The sequence below is a fragment of the Arachis stenosperma genome, chromosome 8 (genome assembly GCF_014773155.1).
Source record: "Arachis stenosperma cultivar V10309 chromosome 8, arast.V10309.gnm1.PFL2, whole genome shotgun sequence".
Taxonomy (NCBI): Eukaryota; Viridiplantae; Streptophyta; class Magnoliopsida; order Fabales; family Fabaceae; genus Arachis; species Arachis stenosperma.
In genome coordinates this window covers 21289236-21307728 of record NC_080384.1, presented here as the reverse complement: position 1 = coordinate 21307728, position 18493 = coordinate 21289236, and the positions used below count along the sequence as shown (strand labels likewise).

General features: G+C 38.0%; 1 protein-coding gene across 1 annotated transcript; it reads left to right on the top strand.

Moving 5' to 3' along the window:
- The first annotated feature begins 12500 nt into the window (after positions 1-12500).
- Positions 12501-13145, top strand: LOC130945576 (uncharacterized). Its single transcript, XM_057874286.1, has one exon. The coding sequence runs from the start codon at positions 12501-12503 to the stop codon at positions 13143-13145; it is 645 nt and encodes a 214-aa protein (XP_057730269.1).
- Positions 13146-18493: the final 5348 nt, after the last annotated feature.

Sequence of the window (18493 nt, the reverse complement as noted above, 5' to 3'; positions counted from 1 at the left end):
AGGGTGGAGTGGGACTTCTTAGAATGGGTCATCACAGCTTTCGTTTCATGAACGGTGGGTATGATTAATGATGGAGTGTGTTAAAAGTGCCAATTACAAGTTCAAAATCAATGGGGACTTGTCAAGGAAAGTGAAATCACAAAGAGGATTACGACAGGAAGATCCGCTTTCGTCCTATCTTTTTATTCTTGCAGTGGAAATGTTTACTATATTAATAGAGGAAGCACAAAAAGAAGATAGAATTTCAGGCCTAAGAATTGCCCCAACAGCCCCAATAATTACGCATCTTTTATTTGCAGATGATTGCATTATTTTTGCCAAAGCAAAAGAAGAAGAGGCTTATCAGATAATAACAGTCCTTAATGAATATACAGATACCTCGGGGCAAAGAATAAATTTAGATAAATCTGGTATTACTTTTGGACATCAAGTCTCAATACAAACAAGAGTATGCATTGAAGAAATACTAAATATGTCATCGTGGGAATCCCCAGGAAAATATTTAGGACTACCTGCAATTTGGGGAAGATCTCTAAATCGGGCTTTGTCGTGGATAGAAGAGAGAATTTTGAACAAGCTTAAAGGATGGAAAGAGAGGTTACTAAACCAAGCTGGGAAGGAAATTCTTATTAAAGCAATTGTGCAAGCCATACCAGCTTACGCTATGAATGTGATAAAATTTGCCAAGTAGTTTTGCAAGAGAATCAATACAAGAGTAGCACGATAATGGTGGGCGACATCCAGAAAGGAGAGAGGTATTCATTGGAAGAATTGGAATATAATAACAAAGAGCAAGATTGAAGGGAGATTGGGCTTCAAGGACTTAGAAATGCAAAATATAGCGCATCTTGTAAAACAAGCATGGAGAGCTTTGAAGAATCCAGATGCAATTTGGGTAAAAATCCTACAAGCTATCTATTACCCAAAGGGCAATTTCTAGGAGGCGCAGGTTGGGAAGAATTCTTCGTGGATATGGAAAAGCATTCTGCATGGACGAGAATTGCTAAGGAGAAAAAGAAAGTGGAGTGTTGGAAATGGGTCAAAAATTAATATATGGAGGGATAATTAGATAGCTGAAGTAGGTAAGGTGCTGGGGAATGGTAGACAAGATGATCAAAAAGTTGAAGAGCTCATTGAAGAGGAAAGGAGTTGGAATGAAAGCAAAATCAGAAGCATGTTTTCACCAGAAATTAGTGATGCTATTATTAAAACCCCAATTAGTTTTGTGAATAAGGAGGATAATTTATACTGGCCTGCAAGAGATGATGGTATATATACCATAAAGACAGGTTATTTCGCAGCAAAAGGAGAATTTCAATCTCGAGATCATGGGAACCCATCCACAAGTGATGCTAGGAGGGAGTTACGGAAAGAAATTTGGAAAATGGAAGTTCCCTCTAAAATCAAATCATTTTTGTGGACGGCAGCCCATGATATCGTGTCAGTAAATTTAAATTTGTTCAAGAAGAGAATTGCTGGGAGTCCTATATGCCAGATTTGTACTAAAGAGGTGGAGACAACATAGCATGCTGGTGCAGTATTTTTTACAACCCACACTACTTACCGGCAAGTGCACCGGGTCGTATCAAGTAATACCTTACGTGAGTAAGGGTCGATCTCACGAGGATTGATGGATTAAGCAACAGTTATTAAGTGATAAGGTTAGTTAGGCAAGCAGAAATTGGTTTTGATATTGAGATATTTAAAAGGTTAAGTTGAAAATATTATAAGGCAGGTACGCAAGTAATTAAGTTAAAAATAAAATATGGAAAAACAGTTAAGGCTTCAGAGTATTCTATTTTTCCGGATTAACTTTTCTTACTAACTATTTTAATTATGTAGGATTTAATTTATGGCAAACTATATGTGACTAGACCCTAATTCCTTAGACCTTCCTAGTCTCCTCTAAAATTCATTAACTGCCAATTCCTTGGTCAATTAATTCCAATTAAAGGGTACATGATCAAATTCCAGTTTGCATGCCACAAAAACTCTAATTGCCCAAAGAATAAAAGGATTATATGTCACGTATCCCGTTAAATCCAGATAATTAGAATTTAGGAGAATATGTTTTCAAGAAGTTGTTCAAGTATAGAGCTTTTCCAAGTTATACAAGAACTCAAATAAAAAGAGGGTCATACTTCCGTTCCACCCAAATTCATAAGATAAAGAACGAAAACAATTCTTAAATACAAATCCAAAACATAAATTAAAATAGAAAAAGTAATAAAATCAATCCATACAAATAGACAGAGCTCCTAACCTTAACAGTGGAGGTTTAGTTGTTCATGGAATGTAGAATGTAAATTTGTATAGAATTTCCTAATGGAATCCCTCTAATGTAATGTGTCTAATAGAAGAGAAGTCTCCCCTTTTTATAACTAATCCTAATTAATTTAAAATCTAATTATCTAAAAATAAAATAATATCTTTTCCTAAAAGATAAGATTTGAATTTAAATTCGAATTAATTAACATATTTTCAGTTGATGGGTGGGGACCACTTGCTTTGTCCATTCTGCAGCTTCTAATCTGTGTTTGCCGGGCTGGAAAGTGGGTCAAAACAGCCCAGAAATCACCCCCAGCGTTTTCTGTATTATTGCAGATCACGTATGTGACGCGTCCGCGTCGTCCACGCGCTCGCGTCATTTGTGCAGATTCCAGTCCACGCGTTCGCGTCAGGCACGCGATCGCGTCATTATGATTTCTCCATTCCGCGCGGTTGCGTGAGCCATGCGTCCGCTTCGGTCTTTGCTGGTCATCTCTTTGGTTTCTTCTTTTTCTCTGCAGAAACTTCATCAAGTCCCTTCGAATGCTACCTAAAATAAATAAAATTGCACAAAACTCAAAATAGCATCCATAGTGGCTAAAATATAATTAATTCTTAATTAAACTCAACAAATTAGATGCAAATTCACTAGGAAAAGATAGACAAGATGCTCACGCATCACAACACCAAACTTAAACGGTTACTTGTCCTCAAGCAACCAAAACTAATATAGGCTTAGGATGTGAATTTGCATGAGAATGAGAGTTCGATTAAGCTCATGTCTCTTTTTATAGTGGGGTTTATAACTGTAATCCTGAATAGTTTTGGCCTTTCACTCTCCTTTGAATCAGAAGGATGTCATTGTCATTCGAAATTAGAATCCGGATAATATTATGAATTCTCTTATCTTTATATTTCAGTTTAATCCTTGAACACAGCAAAATTTAGTTTAATTTTTTTTTCTTTGGTGCTTTGCACATTGAGCCTAGCCGTGACTTTAAATGATTTGTCTCAAATATTACTTGACACAGAAACACCACAAGCACTTAACTGGGGGACTCTCTTTGAGTCCTGATTTTTCTTTCAGTTACTCCCACAAAGCCTTTGGCATACTGTGTTAAATGTAATTGATTTCAATTTTAAGTGTTATGTCTCAAGGATTACTTAACACAATCACACCACAAGCATATGACTAGGGAAACAACTCTTTGAGCTTTTAATCATGTCTGACATTCCTAGTCATTGATGCTCAAAGCCTTGGACCTTGTTTTTATTTTATTTTATTTTATTTTCGCTGTTTCTTTTGCTTCAAGGATTAAATTTTTATTTATTTCAGAGAAGTCATAATAATTCTCTAAATTCCTGTTCCTTATACATCAACATCACTTGATTCAAATTCAAATATGCACTGTTCATATCATGCATTCAAAATTACCATTAATACCACCACATTTAAGTAAATAAGACTATTCTTAGAATTAACTCAATTTCTCATGCAATATATCACTTCTTTTTCTTTTCTTTTTAGATTCAAGTTCACTGAGTGGTACATGAAACATCTTTTCAGCATTAAAGCAATTAAAAGAAAACTAATCCTAGGATTCTAACTAATAAAAGATCATGCAACAGACAAAGTAAAATAGCAGAAAATCGGAACATAACATAGAAAAAGAAAGGAAGAATAAAAATGAAAGAAACTCAACCACCTTAGTTATCCTAGCTTTCACTTTATTCTTCAAGTTGTGCTCCTCAATGAAGATGATTCGCCTCCCTTTTGGTGCCATAGGAAGAGATAGAAAATCCTTAAGCGAAGCGTCAACACCAAACTTAAAGGTTTGCTTGTCCTCAAGCAAACAAAACTGAAAATAGAAAGAGATAAATATTATAAGGAAACAAAAAAAAAGGATAAAAGAATAAGAGAGAATTAGGATTGGGAGAGAGAGAGAAAGAAAACCGGGCGGAGAACTAGTGTGGCGCAAGCGACGCGAAATTTCCATAATGACGCGTAAGCGTCAGGCACGCGTCCGCGTGTCCTGGGTTTTGTGCGATTTGCGCGAAGCCAGCCGCGCGCCCGCGCGACTTTCTGTTCGCATGGCTTGGGAGCCAAATTTTCATACGACGCATTCGCGTCATGCACGCGAACGCGTGGATGGCCATATGTGCAATTGACGCGGCCGCGTCAGAGACGCGGCCGCGTCAGAGACGCGTCCGCGTGACAAAATTTGTGTCTCTAGCACACTTCCTGCCCCAAGCCAGCACAATTCTCTGCCCAAACACTCTTTTACGTCGAATTTACAGGTCACGCGTCCGCGTGAATTGTGAAAATCACAAACGACGCGAACGCGTGGGATCGTTTATGCGAAAGGCTCCATTCTGGCGCCACTCCTGCGTAACTCTCTGTCAAATTTATTTTTCACACACACCCCTCTGACGCGTACGCGTCAGTGACACTTGCCGTCATGTGCACGTTTTTTTTTATAGCTTGAAGTGTTCGGTCCCTGAGATAAAATAGTTGCATGATCAGAAAATTAGTAAGAACTCAATAAAAATAAAATAAATGCGAAAACTAATACTACGAAAAACAACTAAGAATGAAAAGAAACGATCATACCATGGTGGGTTGTCTCCCACCAAGCACTTTTAGTTAAAGTCCTTAAGTTGGACATGTGGTGATCTCCTTATCATGGTGGCTTATGCTTGTACTGATCCAGGAATCCCCACCAATGTTTGTAATTCCAATGGCTACTGGGATCCCAAACCAGGCATATAATGCCTTTGAGCAAATTGAAGCAAGTGACAAGGCCCCAAGAGAGTTGATTGTGGAAATGAATTCCAGGGTCCCAAATCTTGCTTTTATGTCCGTCTTCTTGTGGATCACCATTATTTCCACCTGGTGGCAAGCAATCTGAATTCTCACAGAGACATCCAAACAACCTTCTAGACCCATTTAAGTGAGCTCTACACCAATCCTTGCACTTCGATTTGGAGCATGCAACCATATTGGACCTTGCTTGACAACTCTTGCCACTAACCATCTTCCTCTTACTCTTAATGCCACAAAGAGCTCTAAGTTGACCATCTGTCTCTAGTAGCCCATATTCAAGTGGGAAAGTAAGGATTAAGGGTAGAAATTTTATCCACTTGAATGTTGTATTAGATGGTGATGGCTTTGGGAGAGGTCTTGCAAGTTCCACTCCCTTGTCTTCTTTCTTAAATTCTTTGATTTCTTTGTAAGCTTCCTCAATTTCAACCTCTTTCTCTTGGTAGCTTTCTTCAAATTCAATCTCTTCTTCATTGCTTACCAAAGGCATGGGAGGTTGTGCATCTTTCTCCTTTGTGGGTGCATCTTCCTCTTTTGCTTTTGCATCTTCTTTTTCTTCCATGTGTGATAATGGAAAGTTCTCTAGTTCACTGGAGTATGAACTCCTTTGATTGATTTCCTCACTTTCTTCCATAGGATCTTGCATTATATCTCTTGGGAAGAAATTTGCTTGCTCCTCTTCCTGTGACTTGATAATTGACTGTACATGTTTCTCTATATTTTTAACACTTGTCTTTATATCATGTAGGCATTCTTTCATGAGGAGCTCAAGATCTGATAGTATTTGAGATGAATAAGGAGATGGTGGCTCTTGATATGCATAAGAAGGAGGTGATGGTTCTTGATAAGTGTAAAAAGAGGATGGTTCTTGGTATGAATAGGGAGATGGTGGCTCTTGATATGGGTAGAAAGGTGGTGGTTCTTGGTATGGATATGAAGATGGTGGTTATTGATATGAATATGGAGATGGTGGTTCTTGATAGTTGGAATATGGAGCATTGAAGTTTCTTTGGTTTTGACTTTGCCAACCAAAATTTGGATAGTTCCTACATCCACCACAATATGAATCACTACTCCAATGTGAGTAGTAACCCATGTGATCTCTCTCCATTATTTTTTTCTTGGCACAAAACACCAAAAAGGATTAAATGCACCATGTGGTAAACAGGAAAGCAAAGAAGAAAGAACATAAATATATATTTTTTTGAAAATATTTTTTTGTTTTTTTGTTTTTTTTAAATATATATATATAATTTTTTTATTATATAAATAAAATAAAGGAAAGAAAAAAAAAGGTATGGCGTAAAAAAAGGGGGGAGTAAACGAAAAAAAAGAAAATAACATAAAGGAGAAAAAAAAAGAAAAAATTAACGTAAAGGAAAAAAAAGAAAAATACCGTCAATTTTTTTTCGAAAAAAAAATTTTAAAAAATAGATTTTAATAAAATTAAAAATAAAATGCTTAATCTAAGTAATCAAACAACTGATAGTTGTTAATCACTATCAATTCCCAACAACGACGCCAAAAACTTGGTGCGGTATTTTTTACAACCCACACTACTTACCGGCAAGTGCACCGGGTCGTACCACCTTACGTGAGTAAGGGTCGATCCCCCGAGGATTGATGGATTAAGCAACAGTTATTGAGTGATAAGCTTAGTTAGGCAAGCAGAAATTGGTTTTGATATTGAGATGTTTAAAAGGTTAAGTTGAAAATATTATAAGGCAGGTACGCAAGTAATTAAGTTAAAAATAAAATATGAAAAAACAGTTAAGGCTTCAAAGTTATCTATTTTTCCGGATTAACTTTTCTTACTAACTATTTTAATTATGTAGGATTTAATTTATGGCAAACTATATGTGACTAGACACTAATTCCTTAGACCTTCCTAGTCTCCTCTAAAATTCATTAACTGCCAATTCCTTGGTCAATTAATTCCAATTAAAGGGTACATGATCAAATTTCAGTTTGCATACCACAAAAACTCTAATTACCCAAAGAATAAAAGGATTATATGTCACGTATCCCGTTAAATCCAGATAATTAGAATTTAGGAGAATATGTTTTCAAGAAGTTGTTCAAGTATAGAGCTTTCCAAGTTATACAAGAACTCAAATAAAAAGAGGGTCATACTTCCGTTCCACCCAAATTCATAAGATAAAGAACGAAAACAATTCTTAAATACAAATCCAAAACATAAATTAAAATAGAAAAAGTAATAAAATCAATCCATACAAATAGACAGAGCTCCTAACCTTAACAGTGGAGGTTTAGTTGTTCATGGAATGTAGAATGTAAATTTGTATATAATTCCCTAATGGAATCCCTCTAATGTAATGTGTCTAATAGAAGAGAAGTCTCCCCTTTTTATAACTAATCCTAATTAATTTAAAATCTAATTATCTAAAAATAAAATAATATCTTTTCTTAAAAGATAAGATTTGAATTTAAATTCAAATTAATTAACAGATTTTCAGTTGATGGGTGGGGACCACTTGCTTTGTCCATTCTGCAGCTTCTAATCTGTGTTTGCTGGGTTGGAAAGTGGGTCAAAATAGCCCAAAAATCACCCCCAGCGTTTTCTGTATTATTGCATATCACGTATGTGACGCATCCGCGTCGTCCACGCGCTCGCGACATTTGTGCAGATTCTAGTCCACGCGTTCGCGTCAGGCACGCGATCGCGTCATTACGATTTCTCCATTCCGCGCGGTCGCGTGAGCCATGCGTCCGCGTCGGTCTTCGCTGGTCATCTCTTTGGTTTCTTCTTTTTCTCTGCAGAAACTTCATCAAATCCCTTCGAATGCTACCTAAAATAAATAAAATTGCACAAACTCAAAATAGCATTCATAGTGGCTAAAATATAATTAATTATTAATTAAACTCAACAAATTAGATGCAAATTCACTAGGAAAAGATAGACAAGATGCTCACGCATCACATGCATTATTGCTATGTGAGTGGATAAGGGCTGCATGGTTCGTAGCTTATTGTCAGTGTATTCCAACAACAGAAACAGTTACTGAGTTTAGAGACTAGTTTATGACTATCATACAAAAAATCAAATCAGTTGAGGGGAGGAGGAAAATAGAAGAATTAGTAAAATAGAATTTCTGGTGTGGGAGATATGGAAGACTAGAAATTAGAAAGTGTACCAGCAGCAAGAAAATTAATCCTAGTTGGACAATAAAGAGGGCTAAACTAATGGAAAATCTGTTTTGGAGAATAGGGGAAAAGAAGATAAATTTAAAAGAAAGACAGGTTCAAAAAGGAATGAGAGAGGTTCGTTGGAGGCCACCCCCTGCGGATTGGATCAAGGTAAATGTGGATGCTTCTTTCAAAAAGAATACAGGCAAAGGAGCTATAGCAATGGTGTACAGAGATAACAGAGGAAAGATTTTATTAGGTTTCACAAGATTAATTCAAGCAAACTCAGTCACAGTAGCAGAAGCTTTAGCAATCAGACAAGCTCTAATCATTGCAAATAATTTGTTCATGAAAAAAGTTCTCATTGAATCAGATAATTTAAAAATCATACAAGCAATTAAATCCAAGAGTCCAATTGGTGAAGCATGGGCAATTATTCAGGACATTCAGATGTTATTGAAACAATTACCTAGTAGGGGCATAACTTGGACACCCAGAGAAGGAAATCTTCTTGCACATAAGGTGGCTAGAGAAGCAGAATTAGGGAACCTTCATTCCAATTGGAGCATGCAACCACCATTAAAAATTTTGCGTATTATGCACAATGAAAGTAAGAATCAATAGAATGAGCAAGATATGTGAAGAGACGAGCTATAAAGAAAACATCACATGTTCTCATACTTCGTCGATAATACAAAAAAAGAAACGTCTCTTAGCCAGATCATTTGTGATCTGAGGCAAAAGCTCTAAGTGTAACCCAAAGTGACTCGGTCCAAAAAGAGGATGGCCCAGGTTTTGGCGTGAAAATAGGATTTCAGAAGTGAGTTGGGTATCGCCGAGCAGCAAGGATCCCATGGAAGGTGCAGGAGCCATGTAAACGATCGATCAAGCAGCTTAGGTGGCAGTCGAGCGCAGAAGGGGACGGTGGAGCTGCAGGCGTCGACGGTGACACACACGAGCGAGGAACAATGAATCAGGCGCATCTGGGAGAGGGAGATTCTTCTCATCGGGTCAGATTTCGGAGATCCGGTTATCTTTCAAGCTCTGTGTCCATTGATTCAGGGGAGTCGAGTTCGAGGATGTTGCCGTCCACCTCCCCAGAGCTCTTCCGGTCATTCAGTTGCGTTTGCTGAGGGAAAGCAGCTACAATGGAGGGCGTCGATTCTGGTCTCACGCACAAGATCGAGGGGGAAATGGGTTTGAAATTCAGGTCGGGTTGGGGGCTTGGAGTTTCTGTTTTGGATCTGGGCCAATTTTGCCCCGGGTCCTTGCCCAAAAAAAAAGCGGACATATCTTTTGGTGGTAAAATATCTTTGATTCAACATTTTCAACCCATCTTTTTCGACAAGCGGTAAAATTAGAAGCTTTTTTTCTCTTCTCTTCTCTTCGCAAATCATCATCTTTCACTCTCCTCTTCATTTGTAGTGCACTTCACTCTTTTCTTCTTAGCAATTTTGATACTCTTATTAAAAGTTCCTTTTCATACTTAGAAGAATTGGATATTATTTTCTGCAGCAATTAACATCGTTATAGAATATTTTTTTTTGGTTAATAGAAAAAGTGTTGAAAATTTAAAGATACTTCTAGATGAAAGGCAAATAACAAATAAATTATGAGGGAGCGAGAGAGCTAGAGTGGGTGGGGAAACACCTAAGGGGTAGGTCTAGGCAGATGCAACAGCTAGTTAAGGATCCAAGGGTTTGGAATCGAGAAGAGTTTCTCCGATTGGAACAAGAGTCTTTTACTGTTTTTATGGATCGGTTACCAGGGGATATTTCGAAGCACGAATTGTTTGAGCTGTTTTCTTGGATGGGGAGGATCAACGACATATACCTATCAAGAAATATGAGATCTGGGTTGGTGTATCTGTTTGTGTTCATACGATATACAACCAAAGGAGGAGTGTTGAAAGCGATCTCAAATATGAATCACATGCGGTTAAGAGGTAAGGAGATCTTTGTGGGGGAGGCTAAGTACAGGCAAAATAATTCTAAGGGGAAGCAGACGATGATGGTAGTAGACCCAAAGAGGAATACAGGAACTGGGGTGGTTGATCGAGGGGGAGGCAATGTGCAGGATGGAAATCATGTGGAATAGTGTACAGGGGACGAGGAGGTTGAGTGTGGGAATAATACTACACTACCCAGGGATGACTTAGAAGGACGGAAGTTGGTGGATATTGTAAAGGAAAACCTCGGAGAAGGTGGGATAAAGGAAGTGGCAGTTGCAGTGGCACAGGATAACTTGGTGTGGCTGTAAAGAAGTGTTGTTGGGAGGACAACAATACCTATTGATTACCGTGTGCTGTATGAGAAAGCTCGGATAGATTGGCCTCTCATAGACAAAGTTTTTGACTTGGGGGCATACACAGCTTTGTTGACATTCGACTGCGTTTGTAGTGCGGAAGAGGCGCTGGATTCTAATATGGATAGTCTTCTACGATTCTTTCATATCGTATTTCGATGGGAGGAGCATGTGCGATGTGATAAGTAGATAGTGTGGCTTAAGTGCTATGGAGTGCCGCCAAATGCTTGGTCAGAAGATACGTTCAGTAAGATTGTTGGACTGTGGGGTGAGATGGTGATATGTGATGATCTTACAAAGTCCTTTAAATCGTTTCGCATTGGACGTGTACTTATTGATACGCAAAGGTTTGAGGTCATTCATGAAAAGGTCCGCATCTTGTAGGAACGACAGCGTTTGATGTGTTTGTCACGGAGGTCGGAGGCGAGATGGCTGGTTCAGCGGGCGGTGTGAGGAATGAGGCCTTGGATGGAAATCATAGTCTATTCATGGGAGCTGCTTGTGCAACGGGGGGCATTTCAAGGGATGTGGGTGGCTGTCGAACTCACAGGCAGCGGCTGGGATGGCATGCAGAGGCAGAGTTGTTGGCCCCGACGAAAAGGAAGGAAGTGCAACGCAAGGGTAGAGTTGTAATTCTTTCTGAAGATTTGAATGAGTAGAGTACCAAATTTTTGAATTCTAAAATGGCAAGAGCAATAAGTGAGGAAGCTAATCCTCGGGAGAGGATGACTAATCGCGTGGGATTCCCAGTTGACCTTGTGGAGACAAATTCAGAAAGGACGGTCTCATGGGATTATGGTAGACGTTGTATGGTTGCTGAGGATGAGGTTACTAGTAAAGCAAAGCGGGGCTTGGGTACTAAGCAGCCGAATAACATGATCCCTGGGGTTGGGGCCCGATTGCTTGTACATAAGGCCAAGGGAGTGCGGCTGGGCTTAAAGCATGAAGGCCCACACAGTGTTGTTCTTTCTGGCCCGGGAAGGGAGCAGGGTAATGGCAACTTGAAGCAACTGGGACATTCGCGGCAATCTATGGACTGTGCGGGTGGGGCTCGTAGCTGCGATGTTGTAGTCCAGACCCACGATGACCCGGACTTGATTGCTGAAGGGAGGGACCGGCCAGACAGGGGAAGTTTGACTGCGAATAACGACAGAGGGCTGCAGGGCTCGGTTGGAGACAGATTGCAGACCAACCCGATGGAGGATGGCGAAGAAGGGAAGGGGAGCCAGGATGCCGCTGGTGAAGGCAGCGCAATTCGGTGGACGAGGCCGGCGTTGGTCACTGAGGAGAGAATTCCGGTGCTGACGAAGACGTGGTCTGGGCCTGGCGGTGAGAGCGGGTTTGCTGAGGTGGGGCGAGATCTAAATGGAGGTGAGGAGTGGGGGACTGACGCTGGTGGTGGGGGTACGACGAGGCTGTTACGGGGAAGTGGTGGCTTGGTGTCGGGTCAGTCTGAAGCGGGAATTGAACCTGGGATATGTTGCGATGGAGACAGTGTTGTCAGGCTTCCGTCAGCCGAAGCCTAATGTGCAGTTGAGGATCAAGTAATAGAAATAGCATTGGGAACAGAGCATGGTGTCGCTGGGGGCACTACAGAGCTTCTGGGGGTTGCAAGTTGTGAGGATGGGAGTGAACCGGGATCAGACACATCAGAAAATAAATGGAAAAAGGATATGCAAGAAAACAGAGAGGCTTGGGAACTTGTAGTGGAGTCTGGTGCGGTGCAATATGATGAAAAAGATGACATCATGGTGATACTCCAAGCCCAGAATGAGGCGATAGCACAGAAGAAAAAACAAGCTAAGCAGAAGGAGAAGGCTAGAAGAAGTCGTCCGAAAAATCAGAAAAAGGTGTGTATAAATGCATTAAAATGATATTTAGCTCTTGGAATGTTAGGGGGTTGGCGGGAGTTGATAAGTTGAGTATCATAAAGAACTTTAGGAGAAAATTTAATCTGAATATGCTAGGATTGTTAGAAACAAAGAAAGCGAGTTTGGCTAAATCTGATGTTGTGCAACTTTGGGCAAATGATGCAGTTAGTTGGGAGTTTGTAGGGGCGGAAGAGGCGTCAGGAGGCCTGCTGTTGATGTGGGATGAAATGGTTTTTAAGATGGATAATTGTTATAAAGGAGATAGATGCTTATGTGTGAAGGATGTGCTGGTAAAAAATAATTTATGTTGTGCGTTCTGTCTGGTATATGGTGCGCATGCAAGAGAAGAAAAGCTGCTTGTGTGGGAAGAGTTGAGTTTCTTGTCTAGGCTTTGTCAAGCACCGCTGTGCTATCTGGGGGATTTTAATGAGGTTACGCAAGTGGAAGATAGAAAAGGAGCAACTGCTTTGTTGTTGTATGCAACCGAGTTCAAATCATGGATTCAGGATATAGAGTTAGTGAACCTTGCATTGACTGATCATAAGTTCACTTGGTTCAGGGGCCAGTTGTGTAGTCATATTGATCAGGTCCTTGTTAGTTTGGAGTGGTTAGAAGAGTTTCCTAAAACTATACTGAAAGGAGGACCTAGAGGTTTGTCAGACCATTATCCTCTGATTATAGATGTCACAAGGGTGAGAAGGGGGCCGAGACCGTTTCGAAGCCTGAATTCTTAGTTTACTCATGAGAGATTCCTAAGGATGGTAAAGGAGAAATGGAGGGGCTTGGGTGATATACTCCTCACAGACAAGTTGAAGGCTTTGACAGTTCCGTTGGGCAGATGGCATAGGGAGAAGTTTGGCAACATGGATATGAGAATCAAACAGTTTGAGGAAGAGATTAGGAAAGTTGACGATATGGTGAGCAACAGAGTATATGATGGGACCATTGAAGCAAGAAGAAAGGCGCTGGTGAGCTCTTGTAAGCGTTGGTATATTAGAAAGGAGCTACATTAAAAGCAAATGTCACGTTCTAGGCATGCAAAGGAGATGGATAAAAATACTCGATACTTTCACAATCTAGCATCAGCCCATAGGAGGAACAATCAGATTGATTCCTTAATGATTCATGGAAGGTTAGTAAGGAATCATGCCAGGATCAAGGTTGCTATACCGCCTATACGAGACTTCTATACGGACTTGTATCATCAAGAGCCATCGCCTAATATAGGATTCCGAGATGGGCTGGTAAAGTAGTTAAGTGAGGAAGAGGCAACACAGCTAGAGTTGATGTCATCCGTTGAAGAAATAAAGAATGCAGTTTGGGATTGTGAGTCGACAAAGGCACCGGGCAGCGATGGGTATAATATGAACTTCATTAAGAAGTGTTGGGAAGAAGTTGGGAGGGAGTTCACTGAAGCTGTGATGGGGTTCTTCCAGTCAGCTGTTTTACCTAAGGATTCGAATATTACTTGGGTGGCCTTAGCACTGAAATTTGTTGGTGCCAAAGAAATAAAAGATCTCCGGCCAATTAGTATGGTGTGTTGTGTATACAAGGTCATATCTAAGGTGTTGGTTCGGAGGATGCGAAAGGTGATGCCAGGTCTTGTTGGTGAGACTCAGAATGTTTTTGTGAAGGGGGGAAAAAATACATGATGGGGCCCTGATTGCCTGTGAAATTGTGCAGTGGCTGAAGTTGAGGAAAAAGAGCTCAGCAATAATTAAACTGGATTTTCAAAAGGCTTATGATAGGGTTAAGTGGAGTTTTGTGGATATTGTGTTACACAAGATGGGATTTGGCATTAGGTGGAGGGACTGGATAAAGGAGTGTGTCTGCTCTGCATCTATGTTGGTCCTTATAAATGGATCACCCTCTAAGCCTTTCAAAATAGAGAGAGGACGACGACAAGGAGATCCACTGTCTCCCTTTCTGTTTGTGCTAGTTGTTGATGTTCTTCATAGAATGATCGGGGAGGCGGTGAGGAATGGACATATATCTCCGCTGTTGGTTGGGCGGGATAATATTGAGCTGTCACACTTGCAGTTCGCGGATGATACTATCCTATTCTGTCCTACTGAGGCTGAGACGATCAGAAACTACAAGCGGTTGTTGCACTACTTTGAGATGATATCCGGGTCGAGTATTAATTTTGAGAAGTCTAGCTTTATTCAGGTTAATTGTGAGCGGCGTTGGTCGCGGAAGATGTGTCAATTATTGGGATGCAAGGAGGCGGCTTTACCAGTCAGATACCTGGACATTTCTCTGGGAGCAAATCTGAGGCTTGTGAAGACTTGAAAACCAATGATTGACAAGGTGGAAGAAAAGCTTAGTCTTTGGAAAGCAAAAATGCTCAATAAGGCGGGTAAGCTGATTCTCATCAAATCTGTTCTCAATAGTCTGCCTGTTTACTATCTCAGTTTATACAAGTTGCCAAAGATAGTGGCGGAGAAGTTAATCTCTCTGCAAAGATGGTTCATGTGGAGCAAAGAGGATGGGAGGAACGGGATGCCGTTAGTGAAATGGAAATTAGTGATGGCTCCAAAAAAGGCAGGTGGTCTGGGAGTTGGCGATGCATTGATTCGGAATACAGCTCTCCTATTCAAATGGTGGTGGATGTTTTCGAAAGAGGATTGTCCATTATGGAAGAAAGTGGTGTGTTCCTGTAATAACAGGAACCTTTCTGAGATGCTGAGTGGTCAGCCTATTTCTACAAGAGGGGGTCCTTGGAAGGATATCTGTCATTTACAAATCAGGGAGCCACATGTTAGAGAAAAGATTATCAGAGGCTTGTCTATGGAGCTAGGAAATGGTCGAACAATTTGTTTCTAGGAGGATAGCTGGCTACCTAGTGGTGTGTTGAAAGATGTGTTTCCAAGACTTTTCTCGGTCTCAAACCTTAAAGGTTCTGTTATAGGGAAGTGTGGATTTTGGGATAGGTTACAGTGGATTTGGAGTTTCCAGTGGAGGAGAGAGTTATTCTAATGGGAGTTGGAACTTGTGAACCACCTTCATGAGAGCTTACGATCAGTCAAACTAACAAATGAGAGGGAGGATAGAGTGGTCTGGAAGTTTGATAGGTCTGGTATTTATTCTACTAACTCCTTTGTGCAGGTGCTGCAGGCAGAAGTTTTCCTGGAGAAAATCACAAGCTATAGCTTCACAAGTGCTATTTGGAGAGGCCTTGTCCCACCAAGGATAGAGCTTTTTTCTTGGTTTGTGTTAGTTGGTAGGATAAATACTAAGGATAGACTGTGTAGACTAGGTGTTCTTGACCAGAATGATAATATGTGTGTGTTGTATTGTAAGTCTGTAGAGTCTGCTTTTCATATGTTTATTGGTTGTGAGCTCACTTGGCAGGTGTGGTGCGCTTGGCTGTTTGCTCTTGGGAGGATTTGGACTATGCCAGGTTCACAAAGCAACACTTTGAAAGCTGGTCGAATAGTTCAGGGAGCAAGGTTGAGAGGAGGCGTTGGTTCGTTGGGTTCTTCGCTGTCATTTGGACAATCTGGATAGAAAGGAATGATAGAATATTCAAAAATCAAGCATCGAGTGTGGTGGAAATTATGACCAGATCCTTTACTTTATATGATGATTGGATTGGTGGTGAACCCTGTGGTTGTTGATGACAATGCCGAAGATGACTAGAGATTGTTCTGTGCTTTGAGTTGTTAGCTGTTGTATACTGTTTTACCTTTGTTTAAATACTCCACCTTGTTGTGTTGATCTCCCTTTACTTCAAAAAAAAAAAGACGATAATTACTTTGCTACCACTGATGGAAAAGTGGAGCTTAGTTGAAGTGACTTGGATGATTTTAAACAAGCAACAAGCTTTGTTATAAAAGGAGAAATAAGAAAATATATTCCTATTAGCTTTATGGCTATGGGTGTAAACAGAAATTTTCTCTTGGAGCCATTTTTCACATTCAAATATTTTGCCTTATATTGTTTATTTCAACTTTCAAAGTTGATGTAAGAGTTGTCGTTATAACAATGGATATGCAAATTAAAAGTGTTTATTATAAATTAAGAATTTAAAATAAAGCAAAGTGTGAGAGAGGGCGTGTTTTTTTTTTTTTTTTTGTGAATTGAGAAATTGAGCCACAAAAGTTGAGTTTTTTCAAATTAATCAAGAAAGCTTTGCAATTTTTTTAACTTCGATTGGGATTTTTTTGTTTAATTATTACTATACGCATGTTTAATTATAACTAGATTTTTGTAATATAATTTTAGAATATGTTTGATTATAATTTGATTATATGGTGAGGTTGAACTTTAATTTAGATACTTGAGTTTGATTATTATTTTGAGCGTGTTTGATTATAACTGAAATTTATAATATTATTTTAGAGTGTGTTTGATTATAATATGTTTATATCATGAGGTTGGACTTTGATTTGGATTTTGATTATTACTTTGAGTACGTTTAATTATAATCAGATTATATAATATGATTTTAGAATGTGTTTGATTATAATATGATTATAACATAAAAATAAATGTTTAAATCATCGTATTTAAGTTCTTAATATTTTAAAATTATTTTAATATAAAATAAAAATATTTAGAATAAAAATTATATATTATTTTTAAAAAATTAACAAATCAAGTAAAATGATAATAAATTTTAACGAAATAAATTGTATTATAAATTTAAGATTTTTACTCGTACTTATAGAATAACTAATATATAAATTTTTGAAAAAATAAAAAAAATGCACATATACTGTGAAGAACGGGCGAAGAGAAGAAAATGGAAGCATAGTTGCAAAAATTGGACCGGGTCGGTTCGATCGAAAAACTGGTGAACTGAACCCTGTATCGGTCTGGTCCAGTGATTGAACCGAACAAGAAATTGATCCGGTTAAAACCGGTGAAGTAGTTTGATCAAACCGTTTGGGAGAAAATATTTTCAAAATGTTTGAGATAGGGTTCGAACCCTGTCCTCAAAGAAACCAAAAAACTCCACAACCACCAAACCACTATGTTTTCTATTAAATTTTATGCAAATTATAATACATATAAATATTTTTCATCAAATAGTTTACTTTTATTTAATTTATTTTAATTTTAATTATAAACTCACTCATTCTTAAATTAATTATATATTTTTTAACAATAATTATAAATTCATTTATTTTTTTATAATTATATAATATCTATTAATATTATTTTTTAATAAATACTTATAATATATAATAGTATAAAAGATATAAAATAATTAATAAATTATTAAAATTTAAAAATAATAGTTATTTTAATATAAAAACAAAATAAAAATATTGATGATAGAGTAAAAATAATAAAATATTTATTGTTCATGTTCAATATTGTTTTAAAATAATTTGATATTTTAAAATATTAGTAAAAATATGTATTTTAAATTTTAATTTTAAACTTTTGACTATTTTTTATTTTTTATTTACATAAGACCGAATTAATCGATTCAATTAGTAATTCAACAGTTGAACTAGTAATCTAGTAATCCAATAACCTGACCGATTTGATTATCGGTTCAGTTCTGACAACTATAAACGAAAGTGTGAGGAGGAGAGAATGAACAAAGGGAGAGAGCAAGAGTTCGGTTGCGGTTACAAATGCGGGTTTGTGTGAGGCAAATGGCAAGCTAACCGTGTTAGTTAGTGCCCAACACTATATATGGAAGATTACATCTGAACAATTTAGCTAACAGTTGCCAGCTAGATTAATACTTGATTGCTAATTAAATATCTAGTAACTAACATATTTATAGGGAAAGTAAAATATCTGCTAATCTTATTATGTAACATATACAATAAAATATAAATTATATTTTTTTATCTTTAATATACTGAACTGTTTTAATGTTTAACTTAATTAAATTTTATTTTTAATTTTTTAATAAATTTTATTTTTTTTAATAATTTTAATTTTTTATGACATATAATCATTTATTTATTTTTTTTTACTCTTAATAAAAAATAAATTTACTTAAAATAAAGAATATAATTAAGAGTAAAATTAAAAAATAAATTCATTTAAAATAAAAATAATATAATTAAGAGTAATTTACTTAGATGTAATTAAAAAAATAATTAAAATTTATCGT